Below are 22,529 nucleotides of genomic sequence, written 5' to 3' on the forward strand. Positions count from 1 at the left end.
CCTAATTCCTTAGGTGTTAACCACAGGCATGTCCAAATCTGGCTGTTACTGTTTATTAATAATTTGAGCGTGATTTCTGCCCAGTTTTTCTTGTGCGTTCTCTCTCTGTCTCCCTCTCTCACACACACACACCACACACTTTTGACCTTAAGTCCTATTACTGTACTATTAGAGCACTACAATATCATTTTCATTTCTTATTCTGAAAACATATGGCAAAGAGATCCTTTGTAGCCCGTTGTATTCCCTGGTATACATCCAAGATGATTCTGTGGTCTTTCCAGTCTCCATGTCTGTGGTTGGTGACATGCTCCAGCCTGTCTGCTATGATGTAAACCCTTGTGTGCAGTCCAATGGAATGCCTGTAGTCTTGAAATGGGACACTCCCCCAGACTGTCCAGGAAGTCTCTTGACTGGCTCTGAAAGGTGCCTGTCGGTGGGCACATGCTGTGATTGGCTAACATAGTACCTAGGCCATCAAGCAGAATTTTCAGCCTGTCAACAATATCATATAGATATAAGCTTTATTTTAGTAGCCAAGAGTTAAATAATGAGAAATATGTCTTGATAATTTTTATTGTTTGGTGTTGGTGGTTCTCTTTTCCCTGTAGAGCTTTGTTTTTCTCAAAATCTTTACTTTTCCTTGCTTTTTACAGAACCAGTCTTTGATTTTCAAGGGATTTTGAGAGGCTTTTTTACCTACCCCCACTAGAACTTCAGTCAGACCAGGCTAGCAAATAATGTTATTTTTCCTTTCATGAAAATTTAGAGATTTAGGATGACCCCTAAATTAGAATTGTAAGTATTCAGAAGACTTTGCTCAGAACCATCAGTAAAGAAAGAGGAAATAAGAGAAGGTTGACAGCTAATATTCAGGAACTCCATGAGACAAGCCAACCCAGAACCAAGTTCTAAAATAAGAAAGCTCTTAGGTGGCAAGAGTTTTCAAACGGCAAGTAAATGTACAATTAGCAGAGGGGAGGGAGGGTAGTATATGGTCTAGCATACTTTGTACTAGATGTGAGGGTAAAAGGAAAGAAACCAAGAATGGTGCCTAGATGTGGGGGTTGAATAACTGAGGGAAAAGTGGAATGACTGCAAAGGAACTGGCTTGACGTGTAAAATCAAGAGTTCTGTTTTGGACATGTTAAGTGTCTATTCACTGAGTGGAGATGCCAAATAAGGAAGTTGGGTACGTGCTGGACCTCATGAGTGTTTTCTGGACAATACCAGAAACTCAAAGACATACCTTGCTGCCAATCAACAGGAGCGCCGAGATTGGCAGAAAGAATACAGAATTAGAAATCAGAAGATTTGGGTTTTGGTTTCTATTAGATATTGTACAACCTTAAATAAGTCTTTGATTTCTGTCCAGAAATGTTGTGCATCTGTAAAGTTAGGATAATACCATGCCATCATTGGTTGGGAAGATAAAATGAGAACCTACACAGAAGTCTTTGGGATAGCTAAAAGTACCTTATAAATCTTAGGAACTTATAAATCTTAGGAACTGTGTTAGTATAATTCAATAGGAGAATTTTCAGAGATTCGGAGATTTAGGTAGAGCCTTTGACTGAATCTGAGAGTAAGAGGATGGAAAAAAAAATGAGACTGACTTGTGAAATGAAGTATGACCTTGTCCTGTGGTTGGAATGTGAGGCTTTTCCTATAGCCCTGATTGTGAGTTAAGTTGTCTTTGTCTGTAGACATACAGAAAGATGTTTTTAAAGAAAGATGAGAACAGTGTTCTGCAAATTGAAGATCCCTGCCTCTTCTACCCTCCCCAAAAGAGAAAATAATAATAGGAAGAACCTTAGAGATAATTCAATCCAATCCGCATGTTTTATAGAGGAAGTTGAAGCCCAGGGAAGCTGTGTGACTTATACAGCCTTTGTGTTATACAGTAGATAAATGTAATGATTCTTTTCCTGCCTTTTTTGCAACTAACTGAATACAATAGTAAGTTTATCAGGTGACTTTTTAAACATTCTGAATCTTACAGGGAAATTTCAAGTACAGTACAAAAAACTTTTTTTTTTTTTTTTTTACAATGAAAGCCTTGTCACATAGCCTTATCACCCCCAAATACTTATAGTATGTATTTTTTATACACGAGTACATTCTCCTACATAACTATAGTATAATTGTCAAAACCAGGAAATTAACACTGATGCATTACAACCATCTAATTCTCAGGCCCTATTCAAGTTTTGCCAGTGATCCCAGTGGCATCCTCTATAACAAAAGGATGCAGTTTTAGGATTACCCCATTACATGTAGCTATCTTATCTCTCTAATTTTCTTCAGCCTGGAGGAGTTCCTCCATCTTTCCTTGACTTTCATGTCTTGACATTTTGAAGACTACAGGCCATTTGTTATGTAGAATTCCCTCAATGTGGGCTTGTCGATGCTTCCTTATGATTAGACGCAGGTTGTGCATTTTGGTAGGAGTATCAGATAAGTGAGGCCATCTTCTTCACGTTGTATCTACCAGTTGGCACACAGCTTCCATTTGTCCCACTACTGGTGGTGTTCATTTAATCACTTGATTAAGGAAGTGTCTGCCAGGCTTTTCATTTGTAAAGTTACGCTTTCTCCATTTACAGTAAGTCCCCACTTAACATCCTCTATAGGTTCTAGATTCTTGGAAACTGCGACTTTAAGCTAAATGATATACTGTATAACAAAACCAGTTTTACCATAGGCCAGTTGATATAAACAAGAGTTAAGTTCCTGTGGCATGTAGCACATCATGTGGCTTAAAGTTGCTGTTTTCAAGAACCTATTGAGGACGTTAAGTGAGGACTTACTGTATACTTAATAGGTATTTGTGAGGAAGATCGTTTGAAGTGATTTAAATATCCTGTTCATTCAGATTTTGATTTCTTCCTTTATTTATATCAGTATGGATTAATGGTTTTCTCTTTTATCTGAGCTATAATCCATTTGATGTTTAGACTTACTCTGATGTGACCAGTGGGAGTCCCTTCAAGCTGGCTTCTGATCCCTTTGACATGTCTTCATCACTTCCTGGCTTTCTGGTACCACAAGGTATTCCAGGATACTTTTGTGTTTTTCCTGCCCCGGGGCTGGAATCAGCCATTTCTCAAGAAGCCCTGAGTCTTTTAGTGAAAAAATGGCATTTATAAGTAGAGATCTAGGCTGAGTATCAGCTGAGGCAGGAGGATTGCTTAAAGTTTGAGACCAGCCTTAGCAACACAGTGAGACCCCATCTCTAAAACAAAACAGAAAAAAAAAAAATAAGGAAGAGGTAACGATCTGAGATCTAGGTATGCATATTGCTATGGTAGCAGCATGCACGCCCTCTTAGGACAGGACGAGCTGTTTATATTGAGCTGGTCGTGGATATTGAAAACCATGAGTTGATTCTGTCACTTCCAATTCTAATCCAGCACTGCAAGATTCTTTGTAGTTTTCTCCCTTTCTGTATTTGTAACTCCTCCAACAATAAGAAACCTCATTGCCACTGTCTTTGGTGTACTTACTTGATCAAAAAGCCACTGTTACCTCTTACAGCATGGGTACCCTCCTCACCCTGTAGAGACTGTGGGTTACCCCCACCCCTTCAGCACCGAGCCGTGTCCTCCGTGTGGACACCTCCTCACACTTCTCAGCTTGGAACCCACACCAGTCCAACTCACACATGGTTTGCCCCACCCTGCTCGGCCCCTGTTGCCTCACAGTAGGCCTTCGCCTGCATGGACATCCTTCTCACCCCACACCAGGCTTTCTCCTGAGGTAGAAGCTGTGTTTATCCTGCACAGACTTTAACACCCCTCACCAGGCCACCCCTCCTCACCCTGCTCAGACTGCCACCTGTCTATGTGAACACTCTTGGAAGTTCTCACCTGGTTCAGTGGCTTTATCCCAAACTAGGCAACACCCTCCTCACCCTGATGAGCTCCACACCCTCACTGTCCACTTCCCTGTTTAGACACTTGCCTCACCCCACTCAGGATCTGACACCCTACATCAGGCCTTCCCCTACGTGAGTCCTTCCTCCATTCACCTGGCTCTGGCACCCCTTGTGAGTCTTCCCCTGCGGGGAGTCCCTCCTCAGCCCACTCCGGAATCTTGTCCTGGAGATGCTGTCTTTACCTTGCTTAAGCTCTGACTCTCTCTGCCAAGTCCCCCTCCCCCTCAAGTGTGGACGTCCCCCGTCCCACTTGGGCCTCAACACCTGTGTGGGGTAGCCACTCCTCATACCACTTCCAACTGCCCATCCTGGACTGTCGCCCAAAGCGGATGCCTCTCCTTGGCCCACAGGCTCTGACAGTCCATGCCAGGCTGCTCCCCTGCATGGACCTCCTCGCTCCCCTCCATGTCTGACTCTCTTTGCTGGGCTGGGGGGCTTCCTGGGGCTCCAGCACTAGGCGTCAGCCTCCCTCTACCTGCATACCCACCTACAGCCTTCAGGACTGAGTGGTTCAGAGGGAGGGGGATGGAAAGAAGAGCTAGGGCTTAATCTAACATGTAAGTTTAAGTTCTCAGATTCTAAGCAAAAGAAAAAAAGCAAAAGTTATTTTCCTCCTTCACCAAACATAAATGAATGTTATCATTTCTTAATTATAGGTTACCTAGATTTTCAGCTAAAAGGAATTCTTTTCAGATTTTGATTTTTCTTTCATCTGTGCTTCTATAGCCCCATATGGATACTTCTTTTTGAATACTTATCACATGATTTTTAGTTATTGTTCTGTCCCCTCCTGGTTGGGTAACCAACCACCTTAATTTGCAGAGGCCTGAGGAAGCTCTTGCAGTTTTAAAACTGGACAGTCCTTGTCTACAGGTACGAGTTGATTACCCTAACTGGAGATGCAGGATGCAGGATTTTCAGTGTGAAAAGTGGCAAACCAGGATGAGTTACTTACATTCTGGTGACTGAGTTCCTAAGGAACCATTATTTTTCATGGTCACATTTTTTTTTTCATGTCTCCATTGCGGTACACATAGAACTTTTAATCAAATTGAATTTGACTAACTTTGGGCAAGGATCTACTACAGAACAGGAGCTGACAAGCGCTTTTCCGAGCATAAAGAGAGGAGCATGCCAGAGGCTCGTCACTTTCAAATAAGCCTAAATTTTATCTGCATAAGCAATTAGGGCTGAAGAAGGTGTGTGACTTCTCCCCAGACCCTTCCCAAACCCCACAGTGACCCCCGAGTGAAATATACCCCAATCTTATACCCCTATACAGGCTTTACTTGGTGACCTGGCTTTACAAGTTATCAGGCCTATGACGACAGGCTTGTCCAAACTACACTAGGCATGGCTCATGCCTGTCATCCCAGCTCTTTGGGAGGCCAAGGTGAGAGGATAACTTGAGCCTAGAATTTCTTTTCTTTTCTTTTTTTTTTTTTTTTTTTTTTTTTTGAGACAGAGTCTTGCTCTGTCACCCAGGCTGGAGTGCAGTGGCGTGATCTCGGCTCACTGCAAGCCTGCAAGCTCTGCCTCCCGGATTCACGCCATTCTCCTGCCTCAGCCTCCCGAGTAGCTGGGACTACAGGCGCCCGCCACCACGCCCAGCTAATTTTTTTGTATTTTTAGTAGAGACGGGGTTTCACTGTGTTAGCCAGGATGGTCTCAATCTCCTGACCTCGTGATCTGCCCTCCTCGGCCTCCCAAAGTGCTGGGATTACAGGTGTGAGCCGCTGCACCTGGCCAAGCCTAGAATTTCAAAGCTGCAGTGAGCTGTGATCATGTCACTACACTCCAGCCTGGGCGACAGAGCAAGACTCTATCTCAAAAAAGCAAAACACAACAAAACCCCAACTAGAAAGATACGATGACTGTGAATTCAGAGTATTTTGTAGAGAATAGAGAACCATTGTTTTATAGAATATTCTGAGGAGATCAGGACTCCTTTATACTCTTAAATAAAAGTGCTATGTCTATTGATATTTATCATATTTGAAATTAAAACTGAGAACATTTCTAAACATTCATTTTGTAGTTAAAGAATTACAATAATATAGCTAGGTAAGTCCCAGCTACTTGGGAGGCTGAGGCAGAAGCATAGCTTGAGGCCAGGAATTTGATGCCGAAGTCCTCCAGGAACACAGGCTATGAATAGCCATTGCTCTCTAGCCTGGGCAACGTACTGAGACCCCATCTCTACAAAAATAAAAAAATTAACCAGACATGCAGCTCATCTCTGTAATCCCAGCTACTCAGGATGCTGAGATGGGAGGATCACTTGAGCTCAAGAATTCAAGACTATCCTGGACAGCATAGCAAGACCCCATATGTAAAATAAATAAATATATAAATATATAAATAAATAAATATCACAATAATATACCCATTACACATGAACATAAATAACATATTGGTGGGGGGAAACTATATTTTCTAAGAAAAACTGGAAGAATGGTATCGTTCAACATTTTGTAAATCTCTTTCATGTCTGTCTTGTTTGTTTGTTTTTTGAGGCAGAGTCTCACTCTGTCGCCCAGGCTGGAGTGCAGTAGCACAATCTCAGCTCAGTGCAACCTCCGCCTCCCGGGTTCAAGCGATTCTTCTGCCTCAGCCTCCCGAATAGCTGGGATTATAGTTGCCCGCCACCATGCCTGGCTAATTTTTGTGTTTTTAGTAGAGACAGTGTTTCACCATGTTGGCCAGGCTGGTCTCGAACTCCTGACCTCAAGTGATCCACCCACCTGGGCATTCCAAAGTGCTGGGATTGTAGGCGTGAGCCACTGTGCCCAGCCTCATGTCTGGTTTAATAGAAGATAATTAGATTCTCTTTTTCTGCTTCTACATTCAGTCTATTGTGATATGTTATTTTAGCTAAAGTATGGGAAGAAAAGCTTGCCTCACACAAATAAGTACAGTAGTCCTCTCTTATCCAAGGGGGTTACATTCCAAGGCCCCCAGTGGATGCCTGAAACCTCAGATAGTACCAAGCCATACACACACACACACACACACACACACACACACACACGTATGTATGTATATGTGTGTGTGTGTATATATATGTGTGTGTGTGTGTGTGTGTGTATATATATAGCCACGTACCACATAACAACATTTTGGTCAATGACAGACTGCATGTCTGACAGTGATACCATAAGATTATAATGGAACATATATAAAAACTTGTTATATGCCATTTGATATTGGCCTTGCAGGTCAAGTAGGGGAAATGATTGATGTTAAGTAAAGGTGCTGGGACATTTGGTTTTCCATATTAAAAATATACATATATAAATGAAAATATATATATAAGATCTAGATTTGTGTAAGTACATTCTGTAATGTTCACACAATGACTAAATTGCCAACAGCACATTTCTCAGAACATATCCCTGTCATTAAGCAATGCAAGACCATACTGTGTTTTGTGAATCTGATAACCAAGATGGCTGCTAAGTGGCTAAAGGGCAAGTAGTTTATACAGCATGGATACACTGGACAAAGGGATAATTCACGTCCTGGGAGGGATAGAGCAGGATAGCTCAAGAGTTCATCATGCTACACAGAACAGCATGCAATTTAAAATTTATGAATTGTTTTTCTAGAATTTTTTATTTAATATTTTTGGACTGTAGTTGATGGTAGGTAACTGCAACTGCAGAAAGCAAAACCACAAATGGGGGGTACTTCTGAAGTTGGAAAAGAGAGGACCATGTGCCTCCTGAGAGGGTCTTAGGGACTCTAAGGATCCTCAACTACCCTTTGAGAACTGCTGCATAGGAACATAAATTCTAAAGTGAATATTTGATGACATTCGGGAGAACAACACTATTGCATTGGGGATTAAGTTTTAATACATGAACTTTGGGGGACACATTCAAGCCATAGCAGACACTTATATATAATTACTGATACACTGCATGTAATTCTTCCCTTTCTCCTCTTTGAGAAACATATCACAGTGCAAACAAGAGCATCATAGGATAACCTTAAATCTGCTCTTCTCAATTTTTAAAAAAGCAATTCCTTCACATAGCTAATAGTTACAGATGTATTTTGACACACACCCAACTGATGGCAACACGCCATGTGTTGAAGCAACATGGTGACTGACCTCTGTCACAGACAATTCCTGATACCTGGGATCATTCATCCTGGTGATAGGCAACACCACATGACTGTTTCATTGTTGATTTCCCTTAGGAACCAGAGTTCCCACAGTATAGATATCCCAGGGTCAATCAGCCAGTGCTTGTTCATGAGTACTTCCTGTGTGTTTACCAGGAACCAGCGGGATAACAAATCAAGTCTCTACTTAGTGTGTGTTAGGCAGGCTAGCATTTCTACTTGGAGAAACCTCCAATGGGTTTACACAAAGGGTGAAATGTATGTCAGGATTTGATGAGCTGTCTCTGCTTTCCCTGAACTCACTCAGAGGGATGTTCCATCTATAGATGCTTAACTTGTACTATGAACTTTGATTTTACTTAACTGGATCTCTTTGTGGAATTTTTGTTTCAATTTGAGACTGTTGCATCTTCAATTTAGAAACATGAGGAACTACAGAAAAGCATGTTAATACCAAAAACCTATAGTCCACTTATCCATTTTGATGTATTTCAGTCATCATTCTGTTTTTTTATTGCTGTTCATTAATTCAGTATATTTCCAAACCGCATCTATAATCTAAGTATTTTTTACTATTTTTAATTTTGTCCTCGGACTGTATCTTCAGTTTTCCTTAGACTGTTTCATATGGAAACTTGGTAAACAGGTAGTTACAAGTACTAATATATTATGACAGTTTTAAATCTCTTGTAATAAGTCCTGTCCTCTAAAAACATAATATTCAGTAAGAGTCTGATGTTATATGGTTAGCCTAGAATGAAGGAATTGGTTTTGTCAAAACTGGCGTTCATGGGATTTGACTTTCATCCTGCATATCACCTCCTGAGGCCTGCAGGATACAGAAGGCATCAGAAAGTGCAGGCACTCTGTCAGCAGAAAAATGGGAGACAGGTAACATAGGGAAGATGTCATTTTTGCACACAATAAGCTATAATCTAAAACATTTATTACATCATTGATTATCATATTGAAAAAAATCAAAAGGAAGCACCAACGTCTCCAACAATAGGAACATTCTTGGAGGATGTATTTACCCAATAGAATTTTATTCATTATTTGTTTATTTATTATTTATTTATTTGATAGGGCTTGTTCTGTCACCTGGGCTGGAGTGTGGTGGCACGATCCACTGCACTCCAGGCTGGCTCACTGCAACCTCTGCCTCCCAAGCTCAAGTGATTCTCTCACCTCAGCCTCCTGAGTCCCTGGTACCACAGGCACACACCACCACGCCCGACTAATTTTTGTATCTTTTGTAGAGACGGGTTTTCACCATATTGCCCAGGCTGGTCTCAAACTCCTGGACTCACGCTACCTGCCTGCCTCGACCACCAGAAATTTTGGGATTATACAGGAGTGAGCCATCGTGCCCAGCCGCCAGTAGAACTTTATACAGGCAATAAGAGTGAGAGTTGGGAGAACTGTGTAGCAACATGGATAGACTTACGATCAGTGAAAACTCAGACCCAAGATATTATGTATTCTATGATTTTCCAACTCTGTCAAAATCCATGTGTATTTGAAAAAAAAAAAAAACCAGAAAGAGAATACATAAAAATGATAGTTGTATGCAAGGTGGTGAGATTATAGATATTATTTCCTGTATTTTGCACATTTTGGCAATGTTGTATGCTTTTACACCTTGCAGCAAATGTCTAGGTTTGGTAAGACATATAATGTCAAATTAGCATTAATACTTTAGTTTTCTAATCTAATTGTAACACAAGTGATTTTTTTAAGCAAACATCACAAGTATTATATACATTCAAATGACTGCTAACCCTTTGAAAGGAGTCGCCTTGTGTAGTATTGCCATTGCTTAGCATATTTTCTCAACTGCACTCTTGAACAGTGTAAATTGAGTGGTTCTGGCAACAAAGATGGGAACTTTGGGGCTGCGGACTTCATTCAAGAGGAAAATAAGATTTTCCTGCATCAGGTGGGGTGCTCATGAGACATCCAGGTATTGATATCTTCAGATGCAGAATTTAAGGTTAACTCTTGAGTTTCTTGGACATGTTGTATTTAAAAATAATGATAAAATCATTCTCTTTCTACTGTTTCTTTTTCTTACCCCCGCATCCCCCATTTAGGTTTTCACTGGAATTTTCACAGCGGAAATGTTTCTAAAGCTCATAGCCATGGATCCCTACTATTATTTCCAAGAAGGTTGGAACATTTTTGACGGATTTATTGTCTCCCTCAGTTTAATGGAACTGAGTCTAGCAGACGTGGAGGGGCTTTCAGTGCTGCGATCTTTCCGATTGGTATTCCATATTTCTCCAATTTCTTTTAACATTTCCTATCTTGCAGCTACCAGAAAGAGTTCTGTGTAAATTAATTTGATGATTTAAAAATTATATTAGCTGTATTTTACTCCCAATTCCAGTTATTTGGCTTAGCTACTCAAATACTGAAAACTTTCCTAAAATACCTGATACAGAAGTTAGTTGTTAAAAATCAAGAAGCAAACAGAAATCAATTTTAAGAAGCTCTTTAGAAAATGCTGCTTAATCTAAGAGATGTCTAAGATAATAAGTGAAAAATAAGACCCAAGACACTAGATGAAAATGAACTCTCCCAAAGCCCAATGTGAGGCCTAATTTGGGTTTGCTAGTGAATCTATTTTTTAAATCTGAACATCTCCTTGAAATGGCAAGAATTTCTCCTTGTTCAAAGATTACTTTCTTCATTTCTTCTATCATGGTGGCCCTTCCAAAAACTGATAATAAAATAATGTTTTTTAATACAGATGGTCCCCAACTTATGATGGCTTAACTTAAAATTTTTCAGCTTTACATTCTGCAAAAAAGCAATACACGTTCAGTAGAATCCATACTTTGAGTACCGATACAACCATCCCGTTTTTCACTTTCAGTATAGTATTCAATAAATGACATGAGATATTCTATAATTTATTATAAAATGGGCTTTGTGTTAGATGATTTTGGCCAACTGTAGGCTAATGTAAGTGTTCAGAACATGTTTAAGGCAGACTAGGCTAAGATGTGATGTTCAGTAGGTTACGTATATTAAATGCATTTTTTACTTACAGCAGTTTCAACTTACAATGGGTTTATTGGGCCATAACCCCATCATAAGTCAAGGAACATCTATATTATATTGAAATTAGTTGTTGAACATTGGCTTTATTTTCCCTATCATTAGCTAAAAAGGAGTTTGTATTAATGTATTTGAAGAAGTTAGTGTTTAAGTTACTACAATGACTCTGAAAGAATAGTTAATAGTATCTTCAAGACAGCTGCCCATAAACATAAGCGTAAGTGATATCCTGATTAACTCCTCTGAGAAACTGAGTTACCATGGGGGCATCCCACTCAGACAGAGGCCACTGCTGCTTCCTTGGCATTCGAATTGGCTTGGGTTTTTCACTCCCTGTTGGGAAAATAAGCACTTGCAACTGAGAATATTTAAGGTTTCTTCACTGAAATATTCAGCAGTTCTAAGAAAGAGAATTGGAAAAAGTGAAACTACTTGTAAAACAGAGATTTCACTCAGTCCAAGTCACAAATAACTGCCAAATTTCTGAAACCTCTGTTTACTACTCTTTGTTTAGGATCCAGTCCACAGTGGACTTTTTTGAGAATAGTTATTATCTAGGTGACAACAGAAAGGATTGAGAGTAGACTTAGAACTTACATTCTTAAATTAAAAGCCACTCGGTAAAAACAATATGAGTGGCCCAGATGTATGCATGTAGGGTAACACCTGATAAATCTTGAACTCTCTGATAAGACAACTTTTCAATTAAAAAAAAAAAATTCAAATTGTGCTATATTGCCTTCTACCAAAATTCCTATTACATTCTATGTTAGTTATTTGTTAGTTTATGACATCTAATGATGATCTCATAATTATAATTTTATTGGCCACACTGCCATAGCCTTTATGCATTCTAATTCTCAGGCTGGGCCAGGTGCGGTGGCTCACACCTGTAATCCCAGCACTTTAGGAGGCCAAGGCAGGTGCATCACTTGAGGTCAGGAGTTTGAGACCAACCTGGCCAACATGGTAAAACCCCATCTCTACTAAAAATACAAAAATTAGCCAGGCGTGGTGGTGCATGCCTGTAATCCCAGCTACTTGGGAGGCTGAGGCAGGAGAATCACTTGAACCCAGGAGGTGGAGGTTGTAGTGAGCCAAGATCACGCCACTGCACACCAGCCTGGGCGACAGAGTGAGACTCTGTCTCAAAAATAAATAAAAAATAATTAACAGGCTGTTAGCCAAGATCTTGTAATTATTTATTACAGAATATAGATATTTCATGATTGACAGGTACTAAAATTTCTGTCCTTTGAATAACAGTATAGGCTCTCTTCTTTCTTTTTTTTTTTTTTTAGACATAGTCTCATTCTGCTGCCCAGGTTGAAGTGCAGTGGCATGATCTCGCCTCACCTCCACCTCCACCTCCCAGGTTCAAGCGATTCTCATGCCTCAGCCTCCCGAATAGCTGGGATTACAGGCCTGCACCACCACACCTGGCTATTTTTGTATTTTTGATTAGAGACGGCATTTCACCATGTTGGCCAGGCTGTTCTCAAACTCCTGGCCTCAAGTGATCCACCTACCTCAGCCTCCCAAATGCTAGGATTACAGGCATGAGCCACTGCAGCCGGCCAGTATAGGCTCTTTTCATAAGATGACTGATGTTTGTGGAACTGCCCCTGTTTGAGAGTTGTGCTTTTCCTCCAAGTTATTCCAAGCATATCACAATGGTTTTTTTTTTTAATCAACCATTGATTATTTATTGGCAAGAAAATAGATATTTAGAATTTTTTAATGTTTGCTTTTTTGAGGAGACAGATTTTTTTTTAACTGTCTGTCCCATACTAGTCTTTTGGTTTCCTACAAATCACATTTTCTTTCACTTGTCCTGTGAGAAGTGAAGGGAAAATCAGTAGGAAAGGGATATGTTCATGGTTTTCAGGGTTTTCATATGTTCAGGGTTTTCCAAAAGCAGATTGACTCAGATCTAAAGTAAAGGAATAAGGCAGTATTCCTGGTTTCTAGTTACAAATTTTTCAACTACTCTGAAATTAATCAGTTTTCCCTTATTTGTGTCTCAGTTTCTCCCCATTTAGTCTGAGACACTCTTAGAAAGTCCTGGGAATTTTCCAAGGGTGCTCAATATATTTAATCTGATCTTACTAATTTTATGTTTTTATTTTAGCCATGTGGTAAGAAAATTGATTGAGTATCATTTATTTTTTTGTTTGGGTTTTTTTTTTTCCTTAGCTCCGAGTCTTCAAATTGGCCAAATCCTGGCCCACCCTGAACATGCTAATCAAGATTATTGGAAATTCAGTGGGCGCCCTGGGCAACCTGACACTGGTGCTGGCCATTATTGTCTTCATCTTTGCCGTGGTGGGGATGCAGCTCTTTGGAAAAAGCTACAAAGAGTGTGTCTGCAAGATCAACCAGGACTGTGAACTCCCTCGCTGGCACATGCATGACTTTTTCCATTCCTTCCTCATTGTCTTTCGAGTGTTGTGCGGGGAGTGGATTGAGACCATGTGGGACTGCATGGAAGTGGCAGGCCAGGCCATGTGCCTCATTGTCTTTATGATGGTCATGGTGATTGGCAACTTGGTGGTTAGTACTAATTTGTGGATATTTTTGTTCTACACCTTGAATATTCTACCCTTGGCCCAGAAGCCCAAGTCCTTCTACTGCTTAGTCCTCCTACTACCTGTCATGTTTGTTGATTTTTATTCTTTCTTGGCCCAGAAACCCTAAGGTACCAATGAAGGAGAGGAGACAGATACTTACAGAGTGCCTACTTAGTCATGACCCCCACCCACAACTTGTCAACCCTTTTCATAGAGTTAGGAAAGCAAACTCAGCAAAATTAAGTGACTTTCCCAAATAAATATAGGGCTTGTATTTGAACCTAGACTTCAAAGTCTGTGCCCTTTCACCTACAGAAGCCCTCTTGTTTCTTAACCACAATTTCTCATCTTTGGTGCTATTGACATCTTGGACTGGATGATTCTTTGTTGTGGACTGTCCTGTGCATTGTAGGATTTAGCAGCATCCCTCCTGGCATCTACCCACTAGATGCCAGTAGCATCCTCAGAGCTGTGACAACCAAAAATGTCTTCAGACACTGCCAGATGTCCCCAGGGGGCAAAATTGCCCTCCATTGAGAGGAACCGCTCTAAACTGTCTTAGAGTTTAATTTATATAGATGACAAATCACTTTATTGCTTTACTTTGTTTTGTCCACCTGCTCTCTTCTACCTGTCTTTAGAAGAGTCACCAACAGATCTTAACACCTTGTTTCTTAAAGTGTGATCTGGGGACTAGAAGCAACAAGATCACTTGAGAGTGTGTTAGAAATGCAGAATTCTAGGCCCCAGATCAGAACTACTGAATCAGAATCTGCATTTTTAACAAGATCCTTGTGTGACTCATATGTACACTAAAGTTTGAGAAAGAACTATCTTACAGATCAGGGCCCCAATCCCACCTGCAAGTGTAGGGCAAAGAGGACTGGAAGAAGACAAGCTTATCTGTCCCTTGCACGCTCATCCACATTAGTTCTCTTCCTTTTTCTGCCATAGAGAAGCATGACAGTAAAAGACTCCTACTCACCAGCCTCCGAACCAGCTACAGCTATTCTGTTCTTCCATTTGACCTGCAAAAAAATAGCTACTGTAATGTTTAATTCCTCCTGTTCTCCATTCCCAGCCACCTTTCCCTCAGTCCTAATCCCTCTAGTCTTCTCACTACTTCAGTGACTATAACACTGGCTTCCTGGTATGTAGCATGATCAACATTTCCAAGCCCTGACTTTGTCACCCTTTCTTCATTCTCCTGTTCTTAGTTGTCTCAAAGACATCCCCCCATGGCTGTCTCCAGATACCTGAGCACTTGACAAAAATAAGCTGTTACCACTACCCCCTGATGACACTTTTCAGGTTCCCCTTTGCTTAGTAGTCCCTCTGCCCATCTAGTTTCTAGGAACCTATAACGTTGGAGTATTTTCTGTCTCTTTTCTCTCCATTCCAAGCAAATATCTTATGTGTCTTAAATGCATCTTTCTTCATAGTATTTTTGTGGGTATCTTTCTTCATAGAATCTAAGATCTGCCCCTTCCTTTGTATTTTTATAATTCATTCAGTACTTTATGAAAGTGTAGTCTCAAGACCCCCTGCATCATAATTACACAAGTTTCACTCACAAAAAAAGGCCAAATCCCAGCCTCTACACCAAATCTACTGAATCCAAATCTCTTTAGAGAGTAGGCTAAGGAAATATTTTTAACAAACATCCACACCCCTCACTCCCTGAGATTCTAATGCATGCTAAGATTTGGGATTTCTGTAGCCTGATCCAGACCCTTATCAATTCATGCATGTAACAGCCTCCTAACTTCTGCCCTTCCCCTCTGTATGTAGTTAGTCTGAATGACTTTTTCAAATCTCTGTCATCATCTGTGACTCCTTTACTCAAGAACCAGTAGTGGATCTAATTAAATAAAACTCAGATCCTTCAGCCTGGCTTTCAAAGGCCCCTCCAACTCACCCCCATTTTACCAACCATATTCCTTTTTAACTCTACAAATGGTGCAGATAATCTGAATACTTATAGTTCATTTATTGTTTCCACCCTCCCACTCTGCACATGACTGTTATCTCCTCCTAAAATGTATGCCTTACTCTTCTTCCCAAGTATGACAAAGTAAGGACCAAGTATAAATCAAGAAATGAGCACCTCTCCCACTCCTAAAAAGTAAGTCTTAATAAAAATAAATTAATTAATCTTAATGTTCAATGTAGTAAAATAGGAGATGAAAACAAAAATAAATAAAGCTTGTATCTGATGGCTTGACCTTTGGCTATGCAGAAGAACATAAAAGTCACCATCACTGTCTTGCTAAAGCAATTTTATTTTTGTAAATGTTAGGAAAACAAAATTTGTTCTTAAAATACAATGACATGAAGTGTATTTCAGTCCTACCTTCTTGATTTTGTTGTGGATGGCACTTCAAGCCTAATATTTTTTTTCTGACGTGGGTCCTCTAAGAACTCTGCTCATGAATACGTGGCATCTACGCACTTTGCGACCCTCCCCAATAATGTATATTCACCTTTTTATTTTGGGGAAATTTCCTTCCAAAATGGATACAGTCTTCGTTTTTTCTAATTATAAGAGAAGTAGTATGTTTTGGGGTACATATATATGTATGTAAAACTATAAAAGACCCAAGAAAAGAGGTGCTAAACTCCTTGTATTACAACCAAAACCAAACACATTCCCACCCGGTAACATGAGTATTTAAAATACTACGTGGGCCAAACACAACACAACAAAGCCTCTTTGAGTCTGTCAGTGAAGTCCGTTGGCTTCCAGTTTGCAACCCTGAGTTTGGTGGATAACTTTTCTACATTTGTTCTTTTTTTCCAATGCTACTGGCATAGGTGCTGAACCTATTTCTGGCCTTGCTCCTGAGCTCCTTCAGTGCAGACAACCTGGCTGCCACAGATGATGATGGGGAAATGAACAACCTCCAGATCTCAGTGATCCGTATCAAGAAGGGTGTGGCCTGGACCAAACTAAAGGTGCATGCCTTCATGCAGGCCCACTTTAAGCAGCGTGAGGCCGATGAGGTGAAGCCTCTGGATGAGTTGTATGAAAAGAAGGCCAACTGCATCGCCAATCACACCGGTGCAGACATCCACCGGAATGGCGACTTCCAGAAGAATGGCAATGGCACAACCAGTGGCATCGGCAGCAGCGTGGAGAAGTACATCATTGATGAAGACCATATGTCCTTCATCAACAACCCCAACTTGACTGTGCGGGTACCCATTGCTGTGGGGGAGTCTGACTTTGAGAACCTCAACACAGAGGATGTTAGCAGCGAATCGGATCCTGAAGGCAGCAAAGATGTAAGGTCCCAGCCTAGAAACAGCCTTCATCCTGTGTGAGAACAAACAGGGTGCTGTCAGCCTTGGGGATTGTTTCAGCTATGGGCTTGGTAGAGAGATTCTGGAATAACCAACTTACGTGGAAAACTAATTCCACCCTCCCAGTATCATTCTAGGCCTTTCCTAGATGAAGTGGAATCCTAAGATGATCCTGGACCCACCTCTGTCACTTCTGGATCATCCGGGTCAGAGGCTGGAATAATCCCTTGAGTACTTCCCTGCCATTCATCTTAGTTATAGCCCTGAAACCAACCTATAGCCGCGTTTAGCTTTGGGTGGGTCATTGTCTGCCGTGAGTAGGTTTTGATGTTATATCCCATCTGGAAAGAAGTTTTGAGGGCCCATGGATATGGTTTGCTTATCGCAAGTTGTAGTAAGAATTCTAGAGAAGAGTCAGAACTGGCGCCTCATCCCCACCAGAGGCAGAGTTCTCAGTGTGGAGCGGGCATGTTGCCGCAGAGCTGCCTGATGTCCCTTTTCCTTGCATGTCTAGAAACTAGATGACACCAGCTCCTCTGAAGGAAGCACCATTGATATCAAACCAGAAGTAGAAGAGGTCCCTGTGGAACAGCCTGAGGAATACTTGGATCCAGACGCCTGCTTCACAGAAGGTGAAAGGGGGCGAGAAGGGGATGAGCTTGGGACACTTGTGTTGCTCACAGACACAGCTCTGCCGGGGCTAGTGGTGGGCGAGGGGCAGCTCAGTGGCTATCTTCAAGAACTTTGCTCTCCACCCCACCATTTTGAAGGAAACTTAGATTATTTCCCCTATTTGTATCTGACAAGTATATAACAAGTTTCTATTCTCACTTTTCATTGTCCATTTTCTCTTGGCATCAGCCCAAAAACTTCCTTTCGTACGACCTGTTCTGTCATGGCTGTGCCTGCCTCCTGACTACCCTTTTCTCCTCCCTCTCACTGCTTCTTTGTAGGACATCTTCTTGACTCCAGAGGGCCTTGCCCTGTTAGCCTTTGCAGCATAGCCTCAGCCCTGCCACCCTCTCCATTTCTGAATCAGGCATTCTGATTCAGCCACTGTCCTCCTGGCTGTGTGGTGGGGCAGCACCTGGCAGGGCCTGGGAGATGGGGGAGAGGGCAGGTCTGGGCGGGGCACGTTTCCACGGTCTGACCTGCCTCTCCCGCTGGTGCCAGGTTGTGTCCAGCGGTTCAAGTGCTGCCAGGTCAACATTGAGGAAGGGCTGGGCAAGTCTTGGTGGATCCTGCGGAAAACCTGCTTCCTCATCGTGGAGCACAACTGGTTTGAGACCTTCATCATCTTCATGATTCTGCTGAGCAGTGGTGCCCTGGTAAGGTCCAGGGGAGAGTGTGAGGAGGGATTGGCTGGGGAAGGGTGTAGAGAAGCCAGTGGGAAAAGGCTGAGGCCCAAGCCCAGTGGCTCTGAAAACAGATTGGCTGTGGTCCCAAGAATAATGATCTGTTAAGGTGCTTTGGGCTGCTACTTTGAGCCTGTGGGATTAGAATCCATACCTGTTCATGTCCTGATCCTCTGTAGACTTAGCACTATCCCTCTCATGTGTCCCCACTGCCTGGTTTACCCATCTTTAGCAGCCCCTAAAATGAACTTCCCTCTCTTACCTAATACCCCAAATCTCTTGTTCTTTGCTTTTCAGTTACCCAGGATGGGAGGGAGGTGGTATTCCTCCGCTCACTGTCCCTTCACAGCCTACTGGATATAGAGAACCCGTGACATTAGCAAATGTTTAGAGTCAGATCTCTGGTACAAAGGTTATTTATATTCACATTGTCCTAAGTGCTTATTAATCAGTGAAACATACAAGGCCCTTAACACACAGGCTCCTCCACTGCTGAGACTAATTATCTTGGCATTTGCTTTTATTTTTAGCTGGGTTATAACTGAGGACACCTGGACAGGGTGTGGTGTGAGGGAGTTGCTTGCTGGTTGAATAGTCTTGAGGACAGCAGGGACTAGAGACAGTACACACTTTCCTTTCCTTAAGGGAAAGGTGAAGAATGCATAATGCTGAAGTATATTTAAAGAAGATGGGCACATTCATGTAGGTGTGGAATCAAAGCTTAATCTGGAAGCAAAAAAAAAAAAAAAAAAAAAAAACATAACAAGGGAGAGTCCCCAAATTCAGTGTTAAAGATTTTGACAGTGACTTGGGAAGTTTCACTGACTTGTGAGGCAGGAGAATAAAAGCTGAGAGAGGCAGCAGTGTGTATTAAAGACAAGCCCAAGGTGAAGAAGACAGCTTTCATGAAAAGGATCATGGGAAGCGAGGGGAAGGTTTACACAGGAAGGTGTCAGGATTAAAGTAGGAGGCAAAAAAGATGGCTTGGTAGCCACTGATCTGAGATCTGAGAGAAGGGGAGCCAGACCGCCCCGCCTGCGCCTGGGCCATTTGTTGCATCAATGAGCATTCACACAACACTTCCTGAGGTGCCGCAGAGGCACCCAAGATGACAGCATAGTCTCTGCCCTTGAGAAAAGAGAGGATCAGACTAAGCCAAGTGATTGGAGAAATGTGTTTTTTTATTGTTGGTATTGTTATTCTTCAAGTCTAGTAAACAAAAATCTAAACAGTATGACCCATCATTTGGTTCTTCTCTTCCCCATCTCTACAAAAAAGAATAAAGCAGTAGTGAACCAAAGGTTTTGAATGTTCTTTACTGCTCACCTTTGACAATTTTTATTTGTCGTAATGATTAGGCAAAGGATATTTGGTTCAGTACGTACAGATCCTGTGTAACAGTAGGCATGATATTTAAGAATAACAAAGTGAAGCCACTGCTAAAATATCCAAGAAGAAACTAGAACGTGGTTATGATGGGACTAAAGAGGGTGGGGATTAGGGCCCTCAGTGACATGAGATCTGTCTTGGGCATCTCACATACCTTGGATTATAGAAGGGATTCCTAACAGATGGGGTTAAGGGGAAACCTGACATGGAAGCTGTTGCCTTTTTGATTGAGCAAAGGGGATTTATTTGCACCAAGACCCTGAGTAGGACTGTGGAACCCATAACCCCTGTCCCACTGCCCGTTGATGAAAGTGGAGCTCCTGATATCCATGTGCCTCCAGTTTGGAAGGTGAGGCTGCAGACAGCCCAATTCTGTTCTTCCTTCTGGAGCTGTTCAGAGCAGGCACCTCCCGTTGTATCACAGAGGACTTCCTCCCCACCTTCACAGGTTTTCCCATGCTTTAGGAATTCCCTCCTCTTGGCACCTCACCTGTGTAGTCCATCACTCTGCAGATGGGAATGCTCACACCACCATATAAGGGATTATCCCACTCATGAATGCCAAATAAAGTAGTGCTAAGATTTTCTTCACCTAAGTGTCTCCCACCCATATGACCCTCCACCCATACTGTGGTGTCAAGGGACTAAAAGGAGGAAAGATTTTATCATGTCTTTTATATATACTGTTGGTGAGGATGGGGAGAAATTGAAACACTCATATGCTTCTGGTAGGAATGTGAAATGATGCAACCAACTTTGGAAAACAGTTTGGCAGTTCCTCAAAAAATTAAACAGTTACCATATGACTCAGCAATTCCATTCCTGAGCATATGCCCTAGAGAATGAAAACATGTCTACATAAAAACCCATACACAGATGTTCACAGCAGCATTGTTCACAATAGAAACAACACACACGTCCATCAACTGATGAAGGATAAACAGAATGTGGTATATCCATATATTGGACTATTACTCAGCCATAAGAAGGAAAATCTAGAGAGAGAAAGTAGGTGAGTCATTGCCTAGGGCTAGGGGGTTGGGGGTTTAGGGGGTGATTGCTAAAGGGTATGGGGATTCTTTTAGAGGTAATGAACATGTTCTAAAATTGATTGTGGTGATAGATGCACAACCCTGAATATACTAAAAGCTGTTTTAAATGGCTGAATTTTATGATGTGTGGATTATATCTCAATAAAGCTGTTAAAAAATAAAAAGCCTGTGTAGTGGGGGAGTAAAGCTAAGGAGACAGGGAGCTGATGATAGGCCAGCCCATGTAGGAGGGCTCCTTGAGGACAGCAGTGCTCCCTGTGGCCTGCTTGCCTTTAGGCACTATCATAGGCAGCTGCTGCCTCTCTTTTAGGCCTTCGAGGACATCTACATTGAGCAGAGAAAGACTATCCGCACCATCCTGGAATACGCTGACAAAGTCTTCACCTATATCTTCATCCTGGAGATGTTGCTCAAGTGGACAGCCTATGGCTTCGTCAAGTTCTTCACCAATGCCTGGTGTTGGCTGGACTTCCTCATCGTGGCTGTAGGTGTCTTGCTTTCTGTTTCCCACCCCTTTCAGCAGGAACACAGAAACAGAGAGGGGTCTTTCTTTTTCTAAGGGCAGTAGCTGCCCTGGGCCCAGGTTATAGGTCAAGGTGTAGATGTAGGTGTGGGTAAAGTTCCCTTGCACTCAGATCTTCGTTTTAGGAAGGGGCACTCTGAAGTCCCTGCATTTGCTCCAGGAGGACTAACCAACCAACTCTTTAGTCTGGTGGGTTTGGCTTAACTTAGATTCAGAGATTAGGAGTGAGAAGTGGAATCACAGATCTCAAAGGCCCTTGTTATTAGACTGGGGACAGGAAGTTCTTGCCCCAGGCCAACAGGATATCCTCTTTTTGTGGCTGGGAGAAGGGGTGAGAGAATGAGATGGGGGCTGCTGGGACAAAGGTGGTAGTGGGATCTCTGTGGTCTCTCCTGCTGACCATTCCCATGAACACATCCATCCAACTCAAGTCTTGATACCAGACTCATCCAAACAAGTCAGTTTATTAGGTGAGGGGAGTTCACACTGAAATAAAGTCCCCCCTTCTTCCCACACGTTGCCATTCTACAGTGATCATGAAACTTGAGAAATCCTTTTTTCCTCCAGGTTCCAAGACCATCTCCGAGGTTTGCTGGCCATGACCTCCTGTGTTTTTTCCAGGTTGGAAGCAACATCCTCTCTAATTCTTTCTCACCCCACCATCACTTGTCCCTTGTCAGCTTTACTAAGGATGATGACTATTCTCTTATTCTGTATAATAACTAAAGCTTCTTTCTTTCCGCCAAATCAGCATTTTAAAGAAAGGATGAATGGGATTTGTAGGACCAAGGCCTGTGGAAAATTTAGCCCCCTCTGAGGGCTGTTAAGTGCCAAGAAAGTAGAGTGGTGGAGGCTAGACTGGTCATGTAGAATGCAGGTTTCATTGGCTGCATGGTGAACTACCTGTAGAGTACCTCTGAGATCCAGGATAGAGCAGCATAGAAATCTCTCCAATGGCAGGCACCCAGCACTGAGCCAGTAATGATTTCTGCTCTATAAATGCATTTCTTTTCCAATACATTGTTTGCAATTTCCATGGTTGATGACCCCCTTCCCAGAACTGTCACTGTGCCCTCAGTTGCATCCCCATTTCAAAAAGCCTGCCTTTGGGAAATGCCTAAATGAGGTGAGGAGCCCAACCCTAGAAGGTACCAGTGTGAGACCCTCGCAGCAAGAGATGTTAGCACTCCCTCCAGCAACTGTTGA

At 42.0% G+C, this 22,529-nt stretch overlaps 1 protein-coding gene across 6 annotated transcripts in view; it reads left to right on the forward strand.

Moving 5' to 3' along the window:
• Window positions 1-22,529, forward strand: part of SCN8A (sodium voltage-gated channel alpha subunit 8) — a 146,034-nt gene that overhangs the window by 85,682 nt on the left and 37,823 nt on the right. For all 6 annotated transcript variants that reach the window (XM_025403196.1, XM_025403197.1, XM_025403195.1 and 3 more), the window contains 6 exons: window positions 10,162-10,335; window positions 13,328-13,684; window positions 16,516-16,986; window positions 17,519-17,636; window positions 18,178-18,332; window positions 21,111-21,284. In XM_025403196.1, the coding sequence (XP_025258981.1) occupies window positions 10,162-10,335; window positions 13,328-13,684; window positions 16,516-16,986; window positions 17,519-17,636; window positions 18,178-18,332; window positions 21,111-21,284 (1,449 nt within the window). The remainder of the gene's footprint in view (window positions 1-10,161; window positions 10,336-13,327; window positions 13,685-16,515; window positions 16,987-17,518; window positions 17,637-18,177; window positions 18,333-21,110; window positions 21,285-22,529) is intronic.

Source organism: Theropithecus gelada, chromosome 11 (genome assembly GCF_003255815.1).
Source record: "Theropithecus gelada isolate Dixy chromosome 11, Tgel_1.0, whole genome shotgun sequence".
NCBI lineage: Eukaryota > Metazoa > Chordata > Mammalia > Primates > Cercopithecidae > Theropithecus > Theropithecus gelada.